The sequence below is a fragment of the Harpia harpyja genome, chromosome 11, assembly GCF_026419915.1.
Source record: "Harpia harpyja isolate bHarHar1 chromosome 11, bHarHar1 primary haplotype, whole genome shotgun sequence".
NCBI lineage: Eukaryota > Metazoa > Chordata > Aves > Accipitriformes > Accipitridae > Harpia > Harpia harpyja.
This window is the reverse complement of record NC_068950.1, coordinates 20,699,446-20,722,239: the sequence shown is the minus strand read 5'-3', so window position 1 is coordinate 20,722,239 and position 22,794 is coordinate 20,699,446. Positions and strand designations below refer to the sequence as shown.

The 22,794-nt window shown below is 36.9% G+C and overlaps 1 protein-coding gene across 19 annotated transcripts in view; it reads right to left on the bottom strand.

The window, feature by feature from the left end:
• Positions 1-1,293: 1,293 nt before the first annotated feature.
• PTPRC (protein tyrosine phosphatase receptor type C) overlaps positions 1,294-22,794 on the bottom strand; it is a 70,235-nt gene continuing 48,734 nt past the window's right edge. For all 19 annotated transcript variants that reach the window (XM_052800716.1, XM_052800715.1, XM_052800719.1 and 16 more), the window contains 20 exons: positions 21,463-21,662; positions 18,973-19,033; positions 18,132-18,240; positions 16,877-16,908; positions 15,578-15,693; positions 14,934-15,024; positions 14,761-14,837; positions 14,497-14,533; positions 13,960-14,057; positions 12,904-13,029; positions 10,792-10,949; positions 10,172-10,307; positions 9,310-9,459; positions 8,786-8,876; positions 8,293-8,426; positions 7,137-7,271; positions 6,689-6,811; positions 6,092-6,270; positions 5,381-5,516; positions 1,294-4,749 (listed from right to left, as the gene is read on the bottom strand). In XM_052800716.1, coding sequence (XP_052656676.1) covers positions 4,477-4,749; positions 5,381-5,516; positions 6,092-6,270; positions 6,689-6,811; positions 7,137-7,271; positions 8,293-8,426; positions 8,786-8,876; positions 9,310-9,459; positions 10,172-10,307; positions 10,792-10,949; positions 12,904-13,029; positions 13,960-14,057; positions 14,497-14,533; positions 14,761-14,837; positions 14,934-15,024; positions 15,578-15,693; positions 16,877-16,908; positions 18,132-18,240; positions 18,973-19,033; positions 21,463-21,662 — 2,462 coding nt within the window. In that variant the 3' untranslated portion in view covers positions 1,294-4,476. The remainder of the gene's footprint in view (positions 4,750-5,380; positions 5,517-6,091; positions 6,271-6,688; positions 6,812-7,136; positions 7,272-8,292; positions 8,427-8,785; positions 8,877-9,309; positions 9,460-10,171; positions 10,308-10,791; positions 10,950-12,903; positions 13,030-13,959; positions 14,058-14,496; positions 14,534-14,760; positions 14,838-14,933; positions 15,025-15,577; positions 15,694-16,876; positions 16,909-18,131; positions 18,241-18,972; positions 19,034-21,462; positions 21,663-22,794) is intronic.

The window sequence follows — 22,794 nt, the reverse complement described above, 5'->3', positions numbered from 1 at the left end:
CTGATGCTGACAACCCTGAGTCTGAGGACACAACTGTTTAATGAAACCCTGTTTTTCACTAAGGTTAAAACAATGAGGCTAATATTTTACAATAACTTATACTAAGTATCCTTCCTAAATAATTATCTTTTTGTCCCTAGAAAGGAGATCTTTTGGTATAAACTTGCTTAGTACTTTTGTAGTCATCATCTTCCTTTCATTTGCATTGAAAAGAAAGATTGACTTATAAAGCTTTTGTATAAAACTTTATTTCTGTGTTGCTGTACCTTTAAAATTATTGGATTTTGTTCTTCTTCAGAAGACTTGTGTTTTTTCTGACGTAGAGCTGATGCATATAGAAATGTGCTGTACTCTGTAACTGAAACTTTCCTTTTCTTTTATTTTGGTTTTCCCTAGTCTAAAACGCAGCATGCTGGTTCTTGGCAAACAGTTGCTTTACATATAGAAAAATACCTGTGGTACAGCTGTGTAAAGCCCTTGGGAAATTTCTGATATTCTTTTAGAGGCAATCTGGAGAATGTACAATGTCAAAAAACTTGGGCATTTACAAAAGCAAGATGCCCTGTCAAAGAGATAACCACTGCTACTGGAGAGTTTTTCTGAGGAACATTAAATAAAGGATACAATATCCAGCTTAATGAGACACCTGTCTTGAGAACTCTTTCTTACTTTCTTTGCCATCTCACACAAACAAATGGCTCGTGGCGTTAACATTTTACTTCCCTTTGTAGCTCCTAGCTTAAACGCCGCCATGTGTCACAGACTCGCTATCCGGCTCTGCTTGTGCCTCTCATACAATATTTAACTTAGGTTTCCTGTTTCACAGCAAAGCTCAAAACCCACTGCTTTCTTCGCTCCTTTGGCAAAATCCTCCCCCCCCCCCCCGGGTGATGTTCTAATGGTAGCAGTGAGAGGTGGGGCAGGTGCAAGTGGGGACTCTCCATGCGTGGTCCAGCCCCTCAGGCTCCTGCGTGTGGCCACCAGCTCCTTCCCAGCAGATCAGTTTAGAGCAAGGGGAAGAAAGTGCTCCCCAGTGAGCTCACTGCTGCTGGGGGCTGCAGGCTCTGACAGCATCAGCCGGCTCAGAAGTGGAGAGGGCGAGTTCATGGACACCGGCTGCACATATGGGTGGGAAAAGGAGCAGGCACGAAAGCAGCAGTGGAAGCTGGGGTGTGGAAAAGCAATAGAGCTTTTGTCATCTCCTTGAACAGCATCCCTGACCGCCACACCTCAGTGCGCTGGCCTTTTTTGTGTTGTATAGCATTTACCTCAAGAATCATGTCACGGCTGATATTCATAATGTACCATCTCTGAAAAAGATTTTAATGTAACTACCTTGTTCATTACAGAGCACGAGAAACATAAAAATCTAAACAAAAGCAAACACACAATTCATTCTCCACTGCAGTTACCTGACCAAGCAGAATCTTGTGGAGGCTCTGCGATCCTTCCTCTCCCCCATCTTCCCACACCGGACTCCACTAACACAGCACTGTCACTTTTCCATACCCATTTTTCTATCAGCTTCTACCCAGCATATTGTGGGAGAAATCCAGTCCCTTTGGTAACATAAGCCCTTGATTACCCTCGTTTGTTGCTCAAAGTCCTCTCCCAGCTGGTCTGCTGCTTAGTTATTTTTATCCAGGACTTCAGATTATAAAACACTTTCAAACAACAGCTAACTCTTAGATTGAGGCAGTGGTTAGCAGCCTTTGTGCACCTTAGCTCTACTTGAGAAAATAAGCGTTTTGCACCTTACTTTGCATGTTTGTTTCTCAGCTTTTAGGCTATGCCCACTCTTCAGCCTGCTACCATGCCGTTCTTGCCCTAACAAAGCCAGAGCAGTTTCCTAGCAGAGCTTATTATCTTGGGCTTCATGCCTCACCTGTAATATGCTTCACTGTATTCCGGGGAGATATAAAATTAAGACTACAAGTGAATAAGCCAAGTGACTATGGAGCATCCAGCATAATGACCTTCTTCTACAAGCTCTGTGTCACCACCTCGTGGATTTTTGAAATTCAAATGACGATGGAGAAGGCAAAAAACCATCCCTGGTACATACAGAGAGAGTTCCTAGAAGCAATCAGAACTTCTAAGCTCTGTTAAGACAGGTGCCCTCAATTGTCACACTGGGATTTAATGAGATTTAATTGCACAAAGTGTTATTTACTTTGAAAATAATTAAAAGCCAAGAGCTCAGTTTATCCCCTTGTGACTAACTTTACTCCAAAACTGTTTTATACTAGGCACATGAGGACAGTTTTAATGTAAGGCTCTGTTTCCCTGATTAGGCTAACAATGAAGACACGCATGAGGCAAAATTTAACAGTTCAGGACTTTTCTTTCAAAATGCATGCACAAATCAAGTGTTAACATGGCATTCATTTTTAAAAAAAAATATGCCATCAAATGAACATTGAAATTATTCTGGAAAACAGTTTAAGCAAAATAAAATCCTCCAGAATTTTTGCAGCCCAGGTGCTGCAGGAGCTTAAAAAGCTGTAGAACCATTTTTCAAGGAACCGAAGTGCATGAGTCCCCTCAGATTTACACAAAATGAAAATTTGGGCTTAATTTTTGATTTGGGAAACATTTTCCATTATTCCTAAAAGTGTGACTAGCCTCTGTCTCTACACTCTTACAATAGGTAGCTACACTGACCTCTTTATTTTACTACCTGAACTACCTAGAGAGGCTTTACAGTGGCCAGATCTTAGAAGAAGAAATTAGTTGTTCTCTATCATCAAAGGAGCAGTGAGTTGATCTGCATCCAAGGCTTTTTATTGTTTTGATCTTCAAAGGCATGCCAAATTTGCAATTTTGACATGTTCCTCTAAAAATAGCCAACGGGCTTTGGGCCTACAATTTTTTTAGATTACCTTCACATTTAGTCTCAAGAGCTTTTCCTCCAGAAGTGACCCCCTCAGCTTTGTTAGTTTGTCATCTAACACAGCTTCAGCCGAAAAGGTAGTTCAGCTGACAGTCAAGGGGATTCCCACTGCCTCTGTGACTGTTTGCTGCCACTTACTCAAGCAAGACTGCCTTACTCAAGCACTTGTCTGAGCTGATAATTGTGAATGAAATGTTTGATCTAGAGTAACAGCAACATTAAATTAATGTTTTAACCAAGTGTGACTGTACATGTGTTTACATGCCTCTCTCTAAGTATTTTCAATTACGTTTTGTAAAGAGAGATTAGGAATATGCAGTGATAAAGTAGGAGCACTGAGTCTGTTGAATGACTGTTCCTTTAATGACTTGAAGCAAAAGAAAAATTAAGTTTCCTTCCTCTGTGGTGAGAGAATCATGACACTTACCTGGGTTCACACACAGTTTTATAAGAATTAAATGGTGTGGTTTCCTACTGAAATTTGTAAATTTTATCCATATATGGGATAGCACAAGATTTTGTGCATTTAGAAGAAAATGATCAGTTTGCAGAGTCCAATAGAACAAAATACTTTCCACCTTGTCAACTAGTAATTATCTTTTTTATTTGTTCTAAAAACAGTAGGCTAAAATCCAGCAAGAAATAGTAAAAATACCACAACATACAAAACCTTGTAATGAAAAAAAAAAAAAAATCCTGTACCAATTAAAATCTACAAGGTTTGGAGGAAAAGCATCTAAGTATTTTCCAATTCTGAAAACAAGTCAGATGCATTTGTGGAAGCAGTCCCTTTAAATAACAGTAAGCGTAAGAAATAGAAGTGCAAGCACGCAATATTTTAAGCTCTAAGAGTAAAGAGAATGTGTTTTCTATCAGAATCGTTGCAATCATTCAAATGCCAATCTCCAAACTCTTCTTTGACTCTAACATTGAAATCTCAGAGTAATATATGTGGAGCAACAAGGACACCTTGAGGCAAGTTAGAAAAATGCAAAAATTTCTATTCCACTTTGGTATAGGATGACTTACAGATTCTCTGTAAACCTGAATTCTTTGGAATTGCCACATGATGTAAATGATAAGCTCTTAAAACTGTTTGGCAAAGTACCACAAGTTCCACGGAGTATTATTAAAGCAGTGCTTGGTCAGCACTCCTGAAATGCTTGAATATATGCTTACCAATTAGGTTAATTTACCTGCTAATAGTTTTGAAGACAGACCTGGTTTTGCAACACACTAATCTTGTTCTGAGTTGCTTTTCTCCTTGTTACAGAAGTAAAAAAGTTTTCTTCCCACTGCTTAGCATAGTATTACGCTGTACATATTTTTAAAAGACAATGTATAAAAATAGTGAAAAAGTTTCTGAAGAAGTATTAAATGCAAATCTACACAAAAATTAAACTTTCACAGTTCTTTGTCACTCTCTACAAGTTTCAAGTATTCCTTTAAATTTTTACCTTTGAAAAATTGATATAACAGTAAACATTTTCCAAAAAACAGGTGGGAAGAAGAAGAAATCTTATACTTCTTATTTTGTTTAAGATTTTAGCACATGAAAAAGCACTTTTTTTCTAGTATAGCTTCTAAGTCAGAACTGCAGTTGTGGGGCCATTTGTAGAGCTTTCTGTTCCCTTAGTGCTATCTGCAGCCTTAAAATCATCACATACTTCAGAAAACTCATGTTCCTCTGGCGTTGATGGGGTAAGATCAATAGTGATCAAATCAGTTTCCTGATCTGTTTTTTCTACTTCACTGCAAAATTCAACTTTATCTTCCTGCTGGTTGTTCTTCTTTATTTGTCCATTCTGTGCAGGGTAGATGCTGTCAATGGTGTCATACAGAAATTGGTAATGTTCCTTAAATATATAGAGAAAAAGTTAGTATGAATGGAATGCTCAGAGCCCAAGAATAAACCCATTCTTTCTCTGTTTTCTCAAATTGTAGAAATGTAACATGCAGTTGAACATGCAAGTCTGCATATGAAGCAGCTTCTACAGTTTTTGGTGTACAGAGTGTTGCTTCTATGGTTTATTCTGATTTCATGTGTATGTAATGTCTCTGTAACTGCCTGCATGATCTTCTGAGTTCAATCACTCAGTACCCTCTTGGTTCACAAAGTACCAAAAACATGGGGTGTAGAGTACCTAAGCTGTAAACAAATTTTGTAAGGAGTCTAGGAAAGCCGTCTAATAACCTGCGCCATATCGATGACACCTAGGCCTGGTTTGTTAGTAAATGCATAGTGTATGCCACAGAGACACAATTTCTCCAGAGTGATTTAAACAAAACAAGTCGATGGCTGCTAGCCTGTGAAATGGAGTTAACCTCCTAACTGCAGAAGTTAAGGGACACTGTGCACATAGGTCCCTGAAGCAACAGCAGAAACATCGATTTATACAATTTGTAATTTTGTAATATGTACCCTTCCACAAAGATGTTACAGAATTGCAGCTCTGGACATCTCACAGACTCATAAGATTTACTTACAAAGGTGGACACCACTCCCAGCCTGGTGCGACGAAGAGCTTTTACTACTTGGAAAACATCTATTACTTCTTCTTTTTCTGCACTTTCCAAGAGGGTCATTAAAGCACAAAATACACCAGTCTGTTGTGATCCATCACTAGGAGATGATGTAAAATGTACAAGTAAATTTAAAATGTAAAATCAGCAAGTCCTCTGACTAAATGTTAGATTTATTTCAAAGTCTACGTAATAAATTACATTTCCAAAACATTTTTTATTGGAGTGAAATTGTTACAATTAAGAATATCTGTAGGACACACACAAGACATAGTTTATCTAGAGGCTACCTGGATCTCATGTGGCCACTTAAGGGGCAAGAGAGAAATTAGAAGCTTCAGACTTACAGTGTCAACAGCTGTTAGCAGGATTATCCTCTGTTTTAGATGGTATGCAAGGGTATTCCTGGAAATGGTCCTAAAAAAATGGGCTTATGTACGGCAGCGAGAGAGAAACCCAAAAGCTCTGCTGGATCCCCATTAGTAATATGCTACAAGAGCACCCTGACCTAGCATTTCTTCTCAAAATACATGTACCAGGCAAGAGCAGCTAGCTCTTGCAGCTGAGTCTCCAGACACATGGAAAGGCTTGTGGGAAAAGGTAGGCACCTCAAAACTGCGGTTGCTACATATACCCAGAACTTAGAGCTAGGTTATGTGCTGAATTCAGACTCACCGGCAGTGGACAACAAGCGGGACACTGCGGGTACTTCTGTTGTCCTCAGTGACTGGTCTGGCTGGGACTTTTTGTTTAAGGTTGAGAATCATACTGACTAAATCTTTGGGGTTTTCTGGCACATCCAAGCCACTCCACTTGTGATACTGATATTGATACACCTTCTGTGTTTCTTTCGTCTGAAAAACAGCAGCAGAGATGTAGTCACTGTTCAGGTTAAAATAAAGATTCACGTAGTACATCTGTTGCAGCTGATTTACAAAAGAAAAATTATATTCCTGAGAAATTGCATGGTGATGTGAGTTCTACCTCATGAATGTGAGGTAGGTAGACATCCAAGCTTTGCTCAAAGTACAAAAGGCAGCTGACGTCCTGAGACTCCACTACCACCATCTCAACGACTCACTAAATGGGAAAATTGAGATAATTTATAGCATTTATCACGATTGGCTGCTGGTGTGGAAGAGAAAAATATTTCCATTTCTTAGAGCAGCAGGTAAGTGCAGTGGGAATTGTCCCTTTTCTTTCTTTAGGCTAAGTTTATAATAGGGAAACAAATTTAAAACTTCCTTTTGGAATTTGCAACGAAACTTTTACCTTCAGATGTGTAACATCAAATGCACGTATGGTATAGCTAAGACAACAGTTGACATCTGTCATTTGAACTTCTATGCCATCATACATTTGTTTTCTTTCTCCCCAGTACTGCGCACAGAGTTCCTAAAATGGGTGAAAGTACAAGTCAGTGCTTACCATTCAAACCCCCTTTTATTTTATCTTCCACATGCACTTACAGAACATATTGACGTTAAAGTAGTAGGAGTGTCATTGTATTTTAAAATATAGCATCATATACTCTTCCCCTCAAAAATGCATTAGAAAGTAAATTAAGAAGGTAAATAATGGAACAAATTATATTGGAAATCCAAATTCCTCATCCTATGAAACAAGCTTAACTGGAGGAAGGGAATGAGAGTGTGCAGTGAAGTGTGTTCTTTGCCTAGAGAGGACCCTTAATATGTCAGTGTGAAGACGATGCTCTCACCTGATCTCCTTCTTTCAGCTCTGTCAGCATAACAATGACTTTGACTTTTCTTTGGAATACCATTTGCCAGAAGTCAGAGAGAGTTTCCTGCAGTGGTCCCTGTGTTGCAATCATGGCTTTTGGACCCCAGTAACCCTATAAAAGAAATTGTTAACATTTTTTTCTTAAATTAATTTGAAATGTGATTGTCAAGCAACAGAACTCACTGTCATTTAAAGAATACCCAGTGAAATAAACTAATGAACCCTTTTGTTTATAGGGAAAATATGCCTATTGCAGTAGGCAATGGTCTTACAGGAATTCAACAAGCCAAATGACATTAAACTCAATCCTCCTAACAACAGTATCACTTCCAGATTGACAAAAAGGTATACTCATGCTGCAGTGGGTGAGACCTCACCTTGCCATTTTCTGCACAGCATATTTTTAAGGGCTAAAACATTTAATTCTACACAGCTGTTTAATCTGACCACTAAGAAATTGAGTTTATACCATACAAAGTTGGTGTACCAGTCAGTTCACACTGAGCTACCCAAAAGTAAAAATACATTTACCCTGAACAGATATCCTAACTGTGCAGCATTTTAAAGGATTTAGATAAATCGAATTTAGGTAGCAATTCCATTAAAATCAGTTACTTCATTAGTGACCAATAACTGCTCTCCTTCTTTTGGAGGTATATATGATACCAAAAAAACTGATGGCCCCAATCTTCACTAGTAGGGTTTTGTATACATGAGTAATTACACGCACAGTTCACTAACAGGGAAAACATTAATATGGATCAACTTGTACTTAGGCAGATGCCCACTAATAGAAATACATGTTATCATGAGGCCAGTCTGAAAGCTAGTGGTTTTAAACATAACACACACATGCAAAAAAAGTGTTTCTATGTTTAGTCTCACTATTTGTGATTGCACAGTCTAAGGCCACGTAAGGGAAAAAGTTTCATCTTATTACCGCAGCAAAATGTAGAAGATTTTGATGATTAAAACTATAAATGGATTTGCCAATCAACTGCCAGATCTTTCTCCCTTATTCAGGTAAATCCTATTCTATTTGTGAAGCCAGTAAGACAATAAGAGTTCAAGCTAGAATATAGTTTTAGCTAAAAGCTTGTGAAATACTTATAGTGGATCCTCTAAATACATACAGCTATGAAGGAAGCATTGATGTATCTGCTTGATTCCTCACAGTCGCTGTCCTCATCCGAGGAATCATCTGAATCACGTTCACCCTCCTTACTGCATTCATCTTCGTGCCTGATCGGCACTCGGTTAAAGTCATCTGCATGGGACAAAGTGTCACTGTCACGCCACACTGGTGCTTAGGCATAGCATTAGAGAGGGGCTGTTGCCACATGTGCAGGGGGGGAAATAGATAAAGGCCAGTCTTTTCACAACAGACTGCAGAACAAAGGCCACTTTATTTGAAATAAACTTAAACACTCCCAATAATTCACTTTTTAAAAAAATATTCTTTTCTAAAACACTGTGAGAAGTTTCTAATATTACAGTGTTGAAAAAATTAATCAATCAAATACATCTCAGTAAGGTAATTTACTGTCCTTATTTTTTCAAAATTTAGTAGGTTTCCTTACAGAAGATAACAGATACAATAAGGGAAGGTTCACGGAAAATACTTACATGGAATTATGTTGGCGTTCCTATTTTTGCTTTTATTTTCCTCACGATTCCCAATGTTCTGTGTCCGCCACCCCTTATAGGAAGGTAATCTCTAAAGAAAGATGATGCTTGGTATTACGCTCAATTAAAATGGTTCCTGGGATCATTGTCACCTCTGGACACCCAGTCATCATCTCCCAGTGCCTCACTTCTTACTTTAATTCTTTAAACTTTGGTCGCATCTGGACTATAGTTTAAAAATGCCTGCTATATCATGTACAATGGCACAGGAAATCATTCACAGATACACAAGTAATCATTCTATGCTCCCCATCTTTTTTAAAAATATTAATACCAAAAGCAGGAATAAAATTTCATTAATTTACAGCTTTTTCATGAAGGTAAAGAAACTGTTTCTGTGCCAGAGAAATAAAATAGCACAGAAGTGATCTATTATGTATGGTATCTCTATCTCAGGACTATTGTGCAAGGCACTTTCTAATGTAAGTGGGAGGTAGGGGCACTACAATGCAATGCTTATTTACCTGAAACTCTGCCTCCAGCAGAGAAGGATCACTTGGAGGATCTTTCCTTTTCAGATTGTTAAGATAGGAATGCAGTTCTGAGAGACTGACCTCTGTTTCTCCATACTGATTGTATTCCACGAGTGCTTGATGGATAAGGATGTACTGTGACTGGTGTTTCCCATTTAAAAGGTTTAAAATTGAATTTATTAAAGAGTAAAAAAAAACCAAAACCAAAACCATATCACTTTTTAAAACCATTATAAGAAACTATTACTCCCATGATGCTATTAGTGTTAATAATATTAAGCATTAACGTTGAACAGGCATTAAATACAAGTATTAAAAATCAGAGTGGCCCCAAATTGGACACTTTGGAACACATATAGTGTGTTGGATGAAAAGTGTTCTGCAAATAAATCTAATGTCATTCAAGAAATATGCAACTGAGATTTGAAAGATCTGCAAAACACTTAAGTAAGTTAAAAACATGCATTGCATCAGCCCTTAACTTTTGTTGTACTCTCAACTCAACTGAAAATCCCACCTAGACAGACAGTTTTTAGAATTTGAAAATTAAGTTTGACTATGCAAGCTCAATTTTGCATTTGCGAATTGTATGCCAAAAGCTGGATTACCAAATCTAAAATGTCCTTCTTGGCTTCCTTTTTTTAAAGCCTAAACTTAAAAAGTTGACGTTTCTAAAACTGAAAAACTGTGTTGAAACTTCTTCTCTCTCTTAATATTCTTCAGAGCTATATTTTCTATGAACAACTTCAACTGAACTGTAGCAGTACCCAGGACTGAGCAGCGCACTTCTGAGAAATACTGATGAAGCCCTAGCAAAGGAGAGTTCTAAGTGACAGGAGTTTTAGCGAGATACCTCTACTTGAACCATGAGGCACCGCTGCCGCCGCAGCTTCACAACATAGCCATAAACATCGACTCTGCCTTCTGCATCCAGCCCCTCCAGCATGGCATCAATTCCTATATATGTCCCGGTGCGCCCAACACCAGCACTGCAAAGCACAAAGGGATTTGGTTTTCAAGGGGGAATGGCATCTCCCAGTCCCACTCAGAGTGGAGCAGTCAGTGAGAGCGCAAAAGTGCAAATGTGTAACAATGGGATATGAAGCAACTGAAACAGTTCTTGCTGTAAATTAATTGGCAACACAAACAATGATGAGTTTGTATTTTAATTATCTCTTAATGAAAGTAAAGGCCAATATTGCCGAACATGGTGGTTATAGCTAGAGTAGCCCAACATTTACCTGGCTGCTTTCCAAAAGTCCAAAAGTCTGTGTATCCTCAGAATTTATCTACCCGAATATCCTTCAGATCCTTCAGAAAACAGGCATTTTTTATACATCTTTGGCTGCCTCACTCTCAAGTAATCAAGTCACAAAATTTGGGATCAGCCAAATACCTTTGCCAGGTCCCTTTTCTGAATAGCTTCATTTCATGTTCATCTAACATAATTTTTAAAAACTAATATATATTTACCTGCAATGAACCACTATTGGGCCACTAAAAAAGTTGCTGAGAGCATTAACTCTGCGTCGGAGTTTGAGAAGCAGGTGCGGATCCTCAGGGACTCCATGGTCTGGCCAGCCTGTGAACTGAATATGAGTGACATCTCTTCCAGCTGTCTTTTCTCTTCCCTAGACAAAGTGAAGTGTGGGTTTTTTTAATATATATATATATATATATATATACACACACACACAAAGCCAAAATCAAGTGCAGATATACAAAGCAGAAGAAAAATAAGGGCAACAGTCATCAAATGTTGAAACTGAAATTTCAGACAGTGTGCTGTAATGTTGTAATCCCAATGGTCTCTCAGGTTATGATATTTTTCATATTCAACTTTAATTAAAAAATATCCATGAATCAGGAATATACAACAACTCCAACAGAGGACAAGCAGGAGGTTCAAAGTGTTGCTAAAAATACTTTTTTCTCAGGTTAGCCTATGATCCAGAGTACAATATGTCTCCCCACTCTACTCATAAACAACTTGGCCAGTGTATAGTTCTGCTTACTTCAAGGGGTACAGGTTGGTAACTCTCTCATATCTCCTAGGATTAGCCTGCTGAGGGTACAACAGATTTAAAAAAAAAAAAAAAGAAAAAAAACAAAAAAAAAAGAGAGAAGAAATTTAAACTGTAACTCAGGCTTCTACCTTTTAGAAGTAGATAGAAGAAAACGTATGATTTTCAATGAGACTGACTCTCTTAAGTCACTTGACTAAAGCTTAAAGCATGTCAAGTCTTGAGTCTTACTTTCATATGTTGCTGCTAAATTAAAAGAGAGGACATGCATTTTGATAACCATGATTGTAAAACAAAATGAGAAAGACATCTCAATGGTATTCTTTTACTGGCCAAGATTTAGTATGGCTATATGGGCATTTCCCCAGTAATTTACCTCCGAGTTCTTACTCTAAGTTGAATTATCCAGTTGTGGCACAGTTATTCATACAGTTATTTGCCATTGTTTCAGTAATTATACATCACTGTTCGACCAGAACTGCAGAAGTCTCTGCTTTCTCGCCAGGGACCACTCTTAAATTAAATTCCACAACCAATATCAGTTTTATCTATATTAATATGATGTCAGCCAAACAGAGAGCAGATAGCTCTAAAAATATCAGTCCTCAACCTGCAACAATCTCATTTTTAATGTCAGATTGTTCTAGTCACAGAGTAATGTCTTTGTTAATAGTCACTTCTTAACATCCTGATATTCTCACCGTCTTTACACTAAGTTACAATTTGCTTTTAATCAGTCCACCTCCTGAGTAAATTTTAGTGCAACATAAGACAGCAGAATAGGAATTTCCAGCTGTAATCATGGATCAAGATGGATGGAATCTGTTGCTTGACTATTTTGCTGAAGATCTGTCAGCAGATTTACTCTTTGAGTCTTAATGCTTTTAGCTATGACTTACGCTCCATTTGCCCTCACTGAAATATTTTTGCAAAGGGCTGGAGGAGCATTTAGCCTTACATGGCAAATATTGTTCTCAATTATGCATAGAGCAACTAATGTGATTTCAGATGTGTAAAAAAGAGCAATTAACTAGCCTTAATGATTCTACATGTAGCCAAATGGTAATTTTAAAACACTTATGTTTATAAATACACTTGAGATTACCAGAATATGTAATCTTCCCACTGTACAATTATCACAAGGGTAGATAATGGTGCTTTATGAGTCACATTGATTTTACTTGCAGAAGGTTATGCTGAGATACACGTAAACCAGTAAAATTTCTGTGTTAAAGAACAAGCTAAATATCTAAGGAAACCACAGTGTATTGAGTTTTCCATACTTAACAGCATATTAACAGTTTCCTCTTAAATGTAGATTCCAGAGTACTAAGGAAAATACATTTTTAAGTTGGGAAATATGTCTGACTCATATTACTTGTAAGGAATGACACCTACATCTAAGAAGTTTTCTCTTAAACTTTATGTTGCTTAGGGAAAAACAGCAGAGCATCTTCCATTGATATCTGAGTCTTCTCTTAAAAGGATCTCTCAACAATACCTACAGACTCCAAATAGACACTCCAATTCCAGTCAGTCTTACACTTTTGAATCAACTTACGTTTGTGATGTGTAGTTTCTGAATGACATAGTCTGGACATGTTTTACTTTCATTGATCTTCACAATGATGTCCCCATATGTTGCAGAGCCATTCTCCATTGATGGCCAGTACTGGGCACATTTGTTCTATGAAGATACGAAGTTAGGTGAGCAGCACGACAGCAAAGTGGCAGAGAGCTGAGAGCTAAAAGAAAGTCTGATTTAAAATAGACAGCAACTCAGTACAGTTTTTCCAACTTCCCACAGGTCTTCTCCTCTCCTGAAAAGGCTGTCACTGTTTAGGATGTCAGCACTAAATAATTCCAAATATCCAACAATTCAGATCTCTGACCTGAAGTTTATGCCCATGGAATTTAACTTGGAACATAAAGTGGGGAAAAAATCCTGATACTAGTTGAAAAAGTGAACAGTTACAGTTGCTGTTGCCTGAAGGCTGTAGAAAAGTTTGCAGCTACTTCTATGGCCTCTTTTTCAGTCTTCAGTGAGGGATGTTGCTCCTGCCTGCCTATAACATCAACTTGGGGATGCTGTAAATCTGCACACTGCCAACGTTTTCATCTTTAAAAGCAGTTAGAACAGCAGTTCCCCTTCTTCCTGGAATAAGGAACAAAAGCAAGCCAGAAGCTTCAAATCTTCCAGTTAAAGGAAGGGCAAAGACAATGGATAAAAAAAAAATTCTGTCTAGGATTTACTGAGGGCATTGCCAGGATATCAGAAGATAATAGACAGCATTAAAATACAAACCATACCTTTTATGACAGGTCTGTGAGGAGCTAGACTTCTACCTTGGGCCCTTTTCTGGATTTATTAGCTGTAATTTGGAAGCTCACCCTCTGCTACTTACAGCTGTGACTAAAGTGACATTTTCTGATAAGACTGGTAATTCCATAAGGCAACACTGTTTTGGCATGCTTTCCAACATAGGTTCTGCCACAACAAGAGAACAGCAAAGAATGAAAACAAAGTACTAAGAAGAAAATGTAATTCACCACGGCACAGCAACCCATTCTGTTTTCAGACAAAAGAAGGATGGAAAGATGGATGGATATTTCTCACCCTCTTTCCTTCCTCACAGCGAGTCACCATGACAATAATTGTTGCCTTCTGTTCCCAGATCATTCTCCAGAAATCATCCATGGTTTCATCCTTGGGGCCTAGCAGGAGATAAATTTAAGGCAGTTTTTCAAAGAGTGCAGCTACATGAAAAAATACTTGCCTTCTTGACGTGCTTAGCTATGAGGTCTGAAAAGCTTGCCATAGATCATGCAGATAACAGCCACACACTTGATTTCATTATGACTGCTGCCATTAGGCTACAACATTTTATAAGTCTCATATATATCTTTAATGCATAGCTGTGAAATCTGAAAACTTTTGGTGTAAAATTATACATCATGAGAAATCTGCCTTTGAAGTACAATTTATTAATCTTCACAGAATTTCCTAAGCAAAAACTCATTAGCAACTTTTTCATATTAAATTTCAAAATGTCAGATTTTCAATTTTTCTTTAAATTTACTAATACTTTTTTACCACTCTCTAACAAAAAATGGGTGAATAAAGAAAGCATATTCTTTTAAGGTTAAAAATTACCTTGTGCAGCAATGTATTTTCTTGGTTCTTTGAAGCCCTATAAAAAGTACAATGTTATCAACTTTTAGAAAGGAAGCATGAACAATTTAAAAGATTTGCAACTTTAAAAATAAATTCAATATGCAACAGTCCAGTAATACTGAATACATTACAAAGATGGGAAGAACTCAAATGGAAATCCACAAGGGTGTTTGATGCATGAAATGTACAGACTACAGAATTTCTTCGATAGTGCCTAAGACTTTTAAAGTAGAAGTCACTCACATCAATATAACTTGCATTGATATAGTCTGATCCTGGGTCTCCTGGGATCTCTGAGAGCTCAACACGGTTATGATCATCTGTTTAAATAATTTAAAACAAAATAATTATATTATCTCAAGGCACTGAGAAAACAAATATTTATAAAACATGCAAAAATTGTAACAAATACTCACATGGAAGGATGTCAATGTAACGGTTTTTGTTCTGATTATGGGTTTTTTTGGCCTCCTTTATTGAAAATTTAGTGAAAACTCTAGGAATACTCTGTAAAATACAATATTTCTTTTATTAGGTAAGCATATATTTAAAATAGCTTCTACTTACAGTCAAATGCATATGGAAGCAATTCGGTACTACTGAGTCTGGAAAATAACATTCTGTTTCATATGATACCACTTCATATATTTCTTATATCTAAAATATATATTATTCATATTAAGGGAAAATAAATTTATCACCACAATTATATATTATTTATATCCCCATGGCTATGCTGTAAGACAGGGTACTAAAAATGTGCATTAAAAGATAGTTGAGAATGAGAAGTGTTTAGACTGTGTATTTTATACTTTTATACTTTTGCTGAAAAACACCTTCAGGAGAAAAAAAAGAAGTACCATCACCTTATAATGAGGAGAGCTTGGTAGCAAAAATTAACTGAAGCCTGTTTGACCTTAGATGAAATTCACTCAATTTTCTAGATTCTTATTTTTTTATTTATTTATAACCAGTGCATATACTTCAAACATGCTCCTGAACACAATTCTTCCAACCACCTGGCTACAAATCTGTGGTATATTTTGAGCCAATGACAAACCTGAAATTCATCCAAGAAAAGCCTTCCTTCATCAGCAATCTTCCTCTTGTATGTGTCCAGCAATTGCTCTGAAGGTATTGGCTCTATATTCAGAAGTTGCCTGTCATCATCTTTAACTGTGTAAATATGTTGAACGTTTATCGTTACTGACTTTGAAAATGTAAATTACATTTCAAGAAACGTGATTATCTAATTCAGATAAATTAACAAAAGGACAAACCTCTTTATTTTAACTAAGCTTGTTTATTTTTCAAAAAAAATGGTGTTGCCGGAGCCAGCTGTGAGCAAATGGGCCCCGGGAATAACAGAACTTGTTCAGCTCTGCCGCCTGACTGGAGGCACCTCAGGAGGAGGCCACGTGCAGGGACATTGCATTAACAGTGCTTTTGAACAAAGTGGCGATTGTCACATTCAGGTCACAGCAACAGCCCCAACACCCACAACAGTAACATGGCCTCGTCCTCTACTTCAATTCTGACCATTTCTCGTCAGTGGTGAAAAGGATTACTGTGTAAACAACCCACAAATGTAATAACATGTATTCCCTACTTTTCCAAATTTTCTCCAACTTATTCTCTGATTTGCAATAATCTGTAATATCATCTTTAATGATAAAGTAATGATTGAACAAGTTTTAACATCTTTAACTAGACATTTATTAATTTTTCATTTACATTGAAAGGATTTTTTTTTTTAACAACTGTGTGTCTAAGCAAATGGATTTGAATATCAACACAGTATTACTTCCCATTTAATGCAGTTAATTTCTGTGGGCTTGAATGTCATAAATTATTTTTTTCTTGGAGCTTTCTGGTACTAACTGATTCTGTCTTTCTTCATAGGCTTTGAAATCTTGTGCAAAAAGTTGCACATAATGTTCTGTGTCAGTCTTTGCAATTTGAAAGCCTTTAAAATTTTGTGGTAAAAAACGACTGGCTTATGTTTAAATTCTTGCTTTGAGAAAGGTGCACAGGAAAGGGAAATTCTGGTTGAAGCGGTGTTTGATTTTGGACTTACTCTCAGGGTTAAACATATTACAACCATTGTCTGTGATAACAAAATTGGGTTTGTAATTAAATAATAAATAAGAGGTTTTTAAACACTGACAAACTTTCAGTTCATTTAAGTATAAATACGTCTGCTATATATTTACTGAAGTATTTTTTTTTCTCCAAATGAGGTGTTATCATGTTGATATTTGTAATCTATGTATAAAACCTAGAAAGTAAACAATCAAAGGCGGCAGCAAGACGTGCAACTAATTTTATTTCTACTTGCTAAATATATAAAGATAGTCACCTGCAACAAGGTTCACGCCTTCAGAAGAATTGCTGTAAGAAACAAAAGCAGCTGTAAAAGCTTTGACTAGTAAGACATATATATGATAATGAGTTAAATAAAAGCTGTTTTGTATGTGAACACCAAGACTGTTCATAACCAGCAGACCGCATTGCAAGCTCTCTGTGAAACAAGAGTGCTACAGCTGGGACTTAACAGGCCCTACACAGAGGTGGCTGGGACCCTTGCCTTCCTACTCTGAGCACTCTTGAGGGAGAGAAACAAGGGAACCACATCAAACAGCTTTACCACTTGCATAATTTTGTCCATATCACCTGCAGCAAACATGCCTTTAATTTCTTCACTGGAGTGACTGCTCACACCATCTTTGTTTCTCTTGCTAAATAAATGACAAAAAACTAACACATACATAAAATATAATGAAATTAAGTTTAAATGCTAAGTAGCCAAGAACAAGCCAGTCTCTCTGGAGCTGTACAAGCAAAAATTAGTTTTGCTTCCCTAAGCACAAAAGTTTGCATCTGAGCAACAGCAGCTCCCTGTCCCCCTAAGGTGAAGAGCAGGGAGGAAAAGGGGCTGGAAGAGACGGGTCCCCAAGTTCTGCTGTTGCCAGAGGGCTGAGAGGTTTCTGAAGAAATTGCCCTGACTCCTCCGTCTCTACCAGCAGCAAATGCCCCCTTGCACATTGCACTACCTCCCTGCACAGCAATAGCAGCAGTGAGCCTGGCTTTCCAGGGCTCTGGCACAGTCATAAGGGAAGGCAATGACCATTCTTCTACCACCATTCGCTGTCCTACAAAACTGCCAAGTCACCTAGAGATGACGGTAATAAACAAAGCCTCCCTGAGATATTGTTTTGGGTGAATAAACATTTGAAAGAGTTCCAAGAAAGTGTGTATTATTTTCACTACTTTTAATTTAAATCATGAAGGAAAGGTTTTCCAGATATTTGTGAATATTTTTTCACAAAACTAGTGACAAACCATTTTGCTCTAGCAGATCAGTTCTGTGCCCTGAGAAAGGGTATAGCAGAGAGATTTTAAATCTATTTCATTGTATTTGCATTCCCAGACAAATCACCAAAGTTGAGTTTCTTCTGAAAGGATTAAAAGGTAAAAGGATGTCTTTCCCCAGTATTAATGAAATATCAAACTTGTAACATTATTGCACTACCCGTTGGGAAATCTTGTGGAAGAACAGGAAGCCCCCCCCCCCCCCCATTTATATAAGAGAGGGAGAGAAACATGAAGCTTACCTGAGCTTTTTTTTGTGAAGATCATAGATTTTGTACAGAACCAGTAGTAAAGCAATTGATGTCACAACGATCAAGAATGCCAAGAATATAATCAGGGCTTTAGAATTATCTAGCAACAGAAAAAGAATACATTTATTATTTCTTGGATACATAATTAAGGGAAATTTTTTTTCCTTTTTTTATTTTTTTTAATCTGTATAATTCCTAGAACCAGGTCCCATTGATTTTTTTGTGACAAGAACTAAACAATTATTTTTAACTGTTTAGTTTAAGTTTGTTATTCGAAAGCACCAAAAACTTTTAAGCTCACATAAAAGGAGGGAATTTTATTTCTTCATTAAGGAAACTTTCACTTAAACTCTCCATGTCCACCTGTCAAAACGCTACAACTCACTCGCTGGGTCAGCATTACCAGGCTTGTCTCCTGCTCTGTGTGACCTGTACACCTGAGCAGTGGAGCTCTCAGCTGCTCCTGATCTGGGAGTTGGGAATCCCTGACAAGTCACAGATGTTCAGCTCCTCAAACACGGGATCTGAATACAGGAAAATAATCCTAAAGTGCGTAATTTAAGTTAGAGAAAGGAATTTCTAGCTGCATTCGAATGTTTCCTGAAGAAACCACAGTTGTGTAATAATTCTGAATTACAGTCAATGACTTGTCAACATTATCTGTTACATTAATGCTGAATGAGGATATTTTTTCAAATGCAGATCAACTTAACTATAAAAAAGGCAGTTTGGATTTTTAATTAGGAGCAATTGTAACAGAATTCACAATTTACACTATTACTCTACACTATGCTAAACTCTAAAAGTAAAAATGCTGTATATATTTACTTACATCTGGTTCTTATGCTCTTCTTTACTGGCTGCCCTCTATGTTCTCCATTAAACACTAAGATCTGCATGCAGTGGGTGAGAATAATAGAGATGTTAATATATAACAAGTAAAAATTTCTGCATAGATTTTTTTCAAAAAAGCAAAGCACAATGGATATTCGAAATACATCCATCTGTTTTCAATGAATCAACTTCACTACAGCAGGATCTGCTGTCAATCTTTGTATAGCCATTTAGGTGGAAACCTGAGCTGCACTATAAGTTACAGCAAGATCTAGAACCAAAAATATGTAGATGACTGGGAAAAAAAGATAGTGAAATAAGAGACATTTTACAAAATCAAAATCAGATGTATCTCAAGGAACAAAATCAAATTTATCGCTTATCAAATCAAAATCAAATCTCTCAAATCTGAAAAATAACCATGCAATATGTAATAAAATGTCATTATTTTATTTGCTTCAACAGTAATGTACAAATAGTAAACTGATTTGGATATTTTTAATACAAGTTCCTGTTTGGGAAGTAATTCATAAAAGGTTAAATTATAGAAGCCAAAATAAACTTCTAAATAAGCTGCTTTCTTGCAACACTAACTTTTGGGTACTTTAACTGGTGTTAAAATACTAACTTTGTTTAGATGTGTTTATATTTCATAATATATTTTATGTTTATCCAATCTTTTAAATTTCCTTAATAGAAATTCCTATCAGATCTAATAGGCAGCTTGAAGTTGGTAGTTCAAATATTCACACTTTTCTTGTGAAGAAAAATTAATCTTACGACTAAACTTAAAGATTTAATACTAAACAGTGACAAATACTACCAGGACTGAATAATAGTAATTTTAATAGTAATATTCTTCTGCTGCAAATCATCCAAAAGGGGAGGAGAAGGGCGGTTAGCACCATTGCTGGCTGCAGGCTGAGTTCTTACTAAGCCTACCCAATCCCTTAAGAGAAACTTCTCCTGAAGACTCTGAGCACTGTGCCCCAGCTCCCACCCTCTGCTTTAAAAGGCCGATGTGTTCGGGGGGTTGGTGGTTTCTGAATTCTGCAGCTGGGAAGAAAACCATGGTAGGTGGCAACATCCAAAGCGGTGGCAGAGAAAATAAGCAAGAAGCTTCTCAAATAGCGAAAGCCAGAAACCTAGTGCAGCAGTCAGGGTCAAAACATCACTAAACCAACAAGTATGCTGGGTAGGCTCCTGTTTATTCCCTGAACAATTCAGTGTGCAGATAGAAGGGAATCATGACATCTGCCAAGTCTCACAGGTGATCTGTTTTTTTCTCTTGGGCCTTCCATAACTTGACCCAGAATCCTTTCATTACTAGTTAAGGCCATAAGGCTTTCTCTGTTTTTCCAGTAAGAATTGGGCAAAATAAGTTTGAAGCAGAAGCCAGGGTTTAAAGCCAAGCAGAATCCAATTTCTGCTGTAAGGCAAACTGCTTACTGCAAGTGGTGTACAAAAAGCTTACAAGAGTGCAGGGGTCTTGTACTATGGGGGCAACGCAAGCATCTTTTACTCCTCCAGGACTTCATCTTTATTTTACAAATACAAAGCTTTCTGAGCAGAATCTGTTGGAAAAATACTGACAAAGCCCTGGAACAAAACCTAGACTACTCAAGTTCTCTGATACAGCATTTCCTCAGGAAGACACAGAGAAAAGAGGAAAAGATTGTGGAAAATGAGTGAAACTGGTTCCTAAAAGTAATAAAACTCCATCATTCCTAGTGATTACTTTCTTACCTAAACTTTACTGAGAAGAGCTATCAGGATATAAAAAATATTCCTACTGGCCACATTAAGGGGATCACACAAGACCATTGGCTTTGCAAGCAACAACTGCCAAAAGGGTAAAATGCCTGAAACAAGAGAAAATAGCAGGAGGCCTCAGGAAAGTGAAGCTTGTAAACAGAGGATGATATATATTGTATTGAAACAAGGACTGGCTTGTAAAGGGCTGATGTAAGGACATGCAAAAGGATCTGAACTGCTTAACACTAACTAGTCCCAGAAGCATCAAAAATTTTCACAGTGAAAAATTCTGAACAATTTATTTCTGAGCAATTATCTCAAGACTTAAATCCCATATTTATCCTCTGATTGAAATGACAGTCACACATACATTAAATGAAATGTGTTTTAAACACTAAAATATCAGTTATACTTAAGAAACTATTTTAAAATGTATGGAGACCCCAAATTTCTTTCTGTCCCAAGTAAAAACAATCCATTCAGCTTCTATTTTTCATGTTGTCAGAACCTATGTGGAATAGCACACAAGGGATTGATTGATAGGCTAGGCATATATGCATTTTATTTCCGAAGTAACAGCTACTTCTTTACATCTGTGGCCTATAGATCGATAGATTAACTCTTCTGCCACCATATTTGCCTTTTTTCCTAAAATCAAGTATAACATGTTTAAACAGTGAAAATACAGCAATATTATATATATATATATATATAATTTAATAAGCCTACTTACCGTAAATGTATAGTTTGTCAAGTATGAGAGATTTTCTCTTTTAAAATCACAAATATTATATCTGGTGTCGTTTGTTCCATCATTTTCCCAAGTCAATTCAAATACTGTTTTTGCTCCATACGCATTTTTACTGCTGCACTTAATTTGGACAGCATTATCAGCCGTCAACGTTGCACTAACATTAAACACTGGCTCTGGTTCTGTTCACAAAAGAAGTGTTACTGGTTCTATTCTCATCATTTCAAACAAAACATTTCAACAGCTGTATGTGTTCATGTCTTTGTTATCTTCTCTCTTAATAATTTCATACATTTTCTTCCTTAAAAATTTCAGTCCCAATTTAACAAGATAAATAAAATAAATTTTTAATTAACCATAGGCTTATCTGAACTGGAAAAGATGTGAAGTGTAACTGAAAAGGCTGGGAAGATCAGAGCTCTAGTGACAGTCGGGCTGCAAAGATAATATGATGGCAACTATCCCTCTTGCATCTGACATCACTTTCTCATTTAAGGAACATGGGACAACAGACAATCAGGGGAACAAACAGTTTTCTGTGTGAGTATATGTTTCAAAATTTCTGTAAATGAAATTTCCTACCAGGAATTACTAGTATGTTTTAATATTTGGAATAGTATCCTTTTGCTTAAAGTGTCACATTGTCTTAAAGCTGGCCTAAAACCACAAAAACATTTTACTTTTTAATGATAAGGAATCTGTTAGTCTAATCTGTGTTTTCTAACTCTAATTTTGTATGTTGTAGCAAATGAGTTTCAGACTGTGAGCACCTTTCATTGAGAGCTTATGAAACCTTTCAGAAAGTAAATAACCTTCTGTGTAAGGCAGCTCCGTTAGCCATACTTCAGTAGAACACCACCATGGAAATTTGCTTCAAAATCACTTCAATTTGCAAGCTAGCATATTAAAAAAAAAAGTAAAAGGCAGTTGCTTTTTTCATCATATGAAGTGCTAAGATGTGTGAGGCTTTATGAGCAGATCAAATATCCCATGGGGGGAGTGGCAGGATATTTTACTTGTCTGAGTGTGTGGTTATGATGCATCTGCTCGTTTTTATCCAGAGGGCAGATTTGTTAGATTCCTATTCGGCATACTACTGAAAGGCCTGTGACAAGGAGAAAGTGAACATTTCTGGAGGCAATGTGTTTGTTGAAGACGAAAAATATTTTATGAAATGTAGGGGTTTTTCTACTTCCAAGGAGTTGTGCTCTACTGATATATTCTCTTGTTCAAAAAGCCATAAAATTCTTCCACTATCTGCTATGATCATGTTATCAACTGTTGTAACAGTTGAAGAAGGTTTAATAAATACCA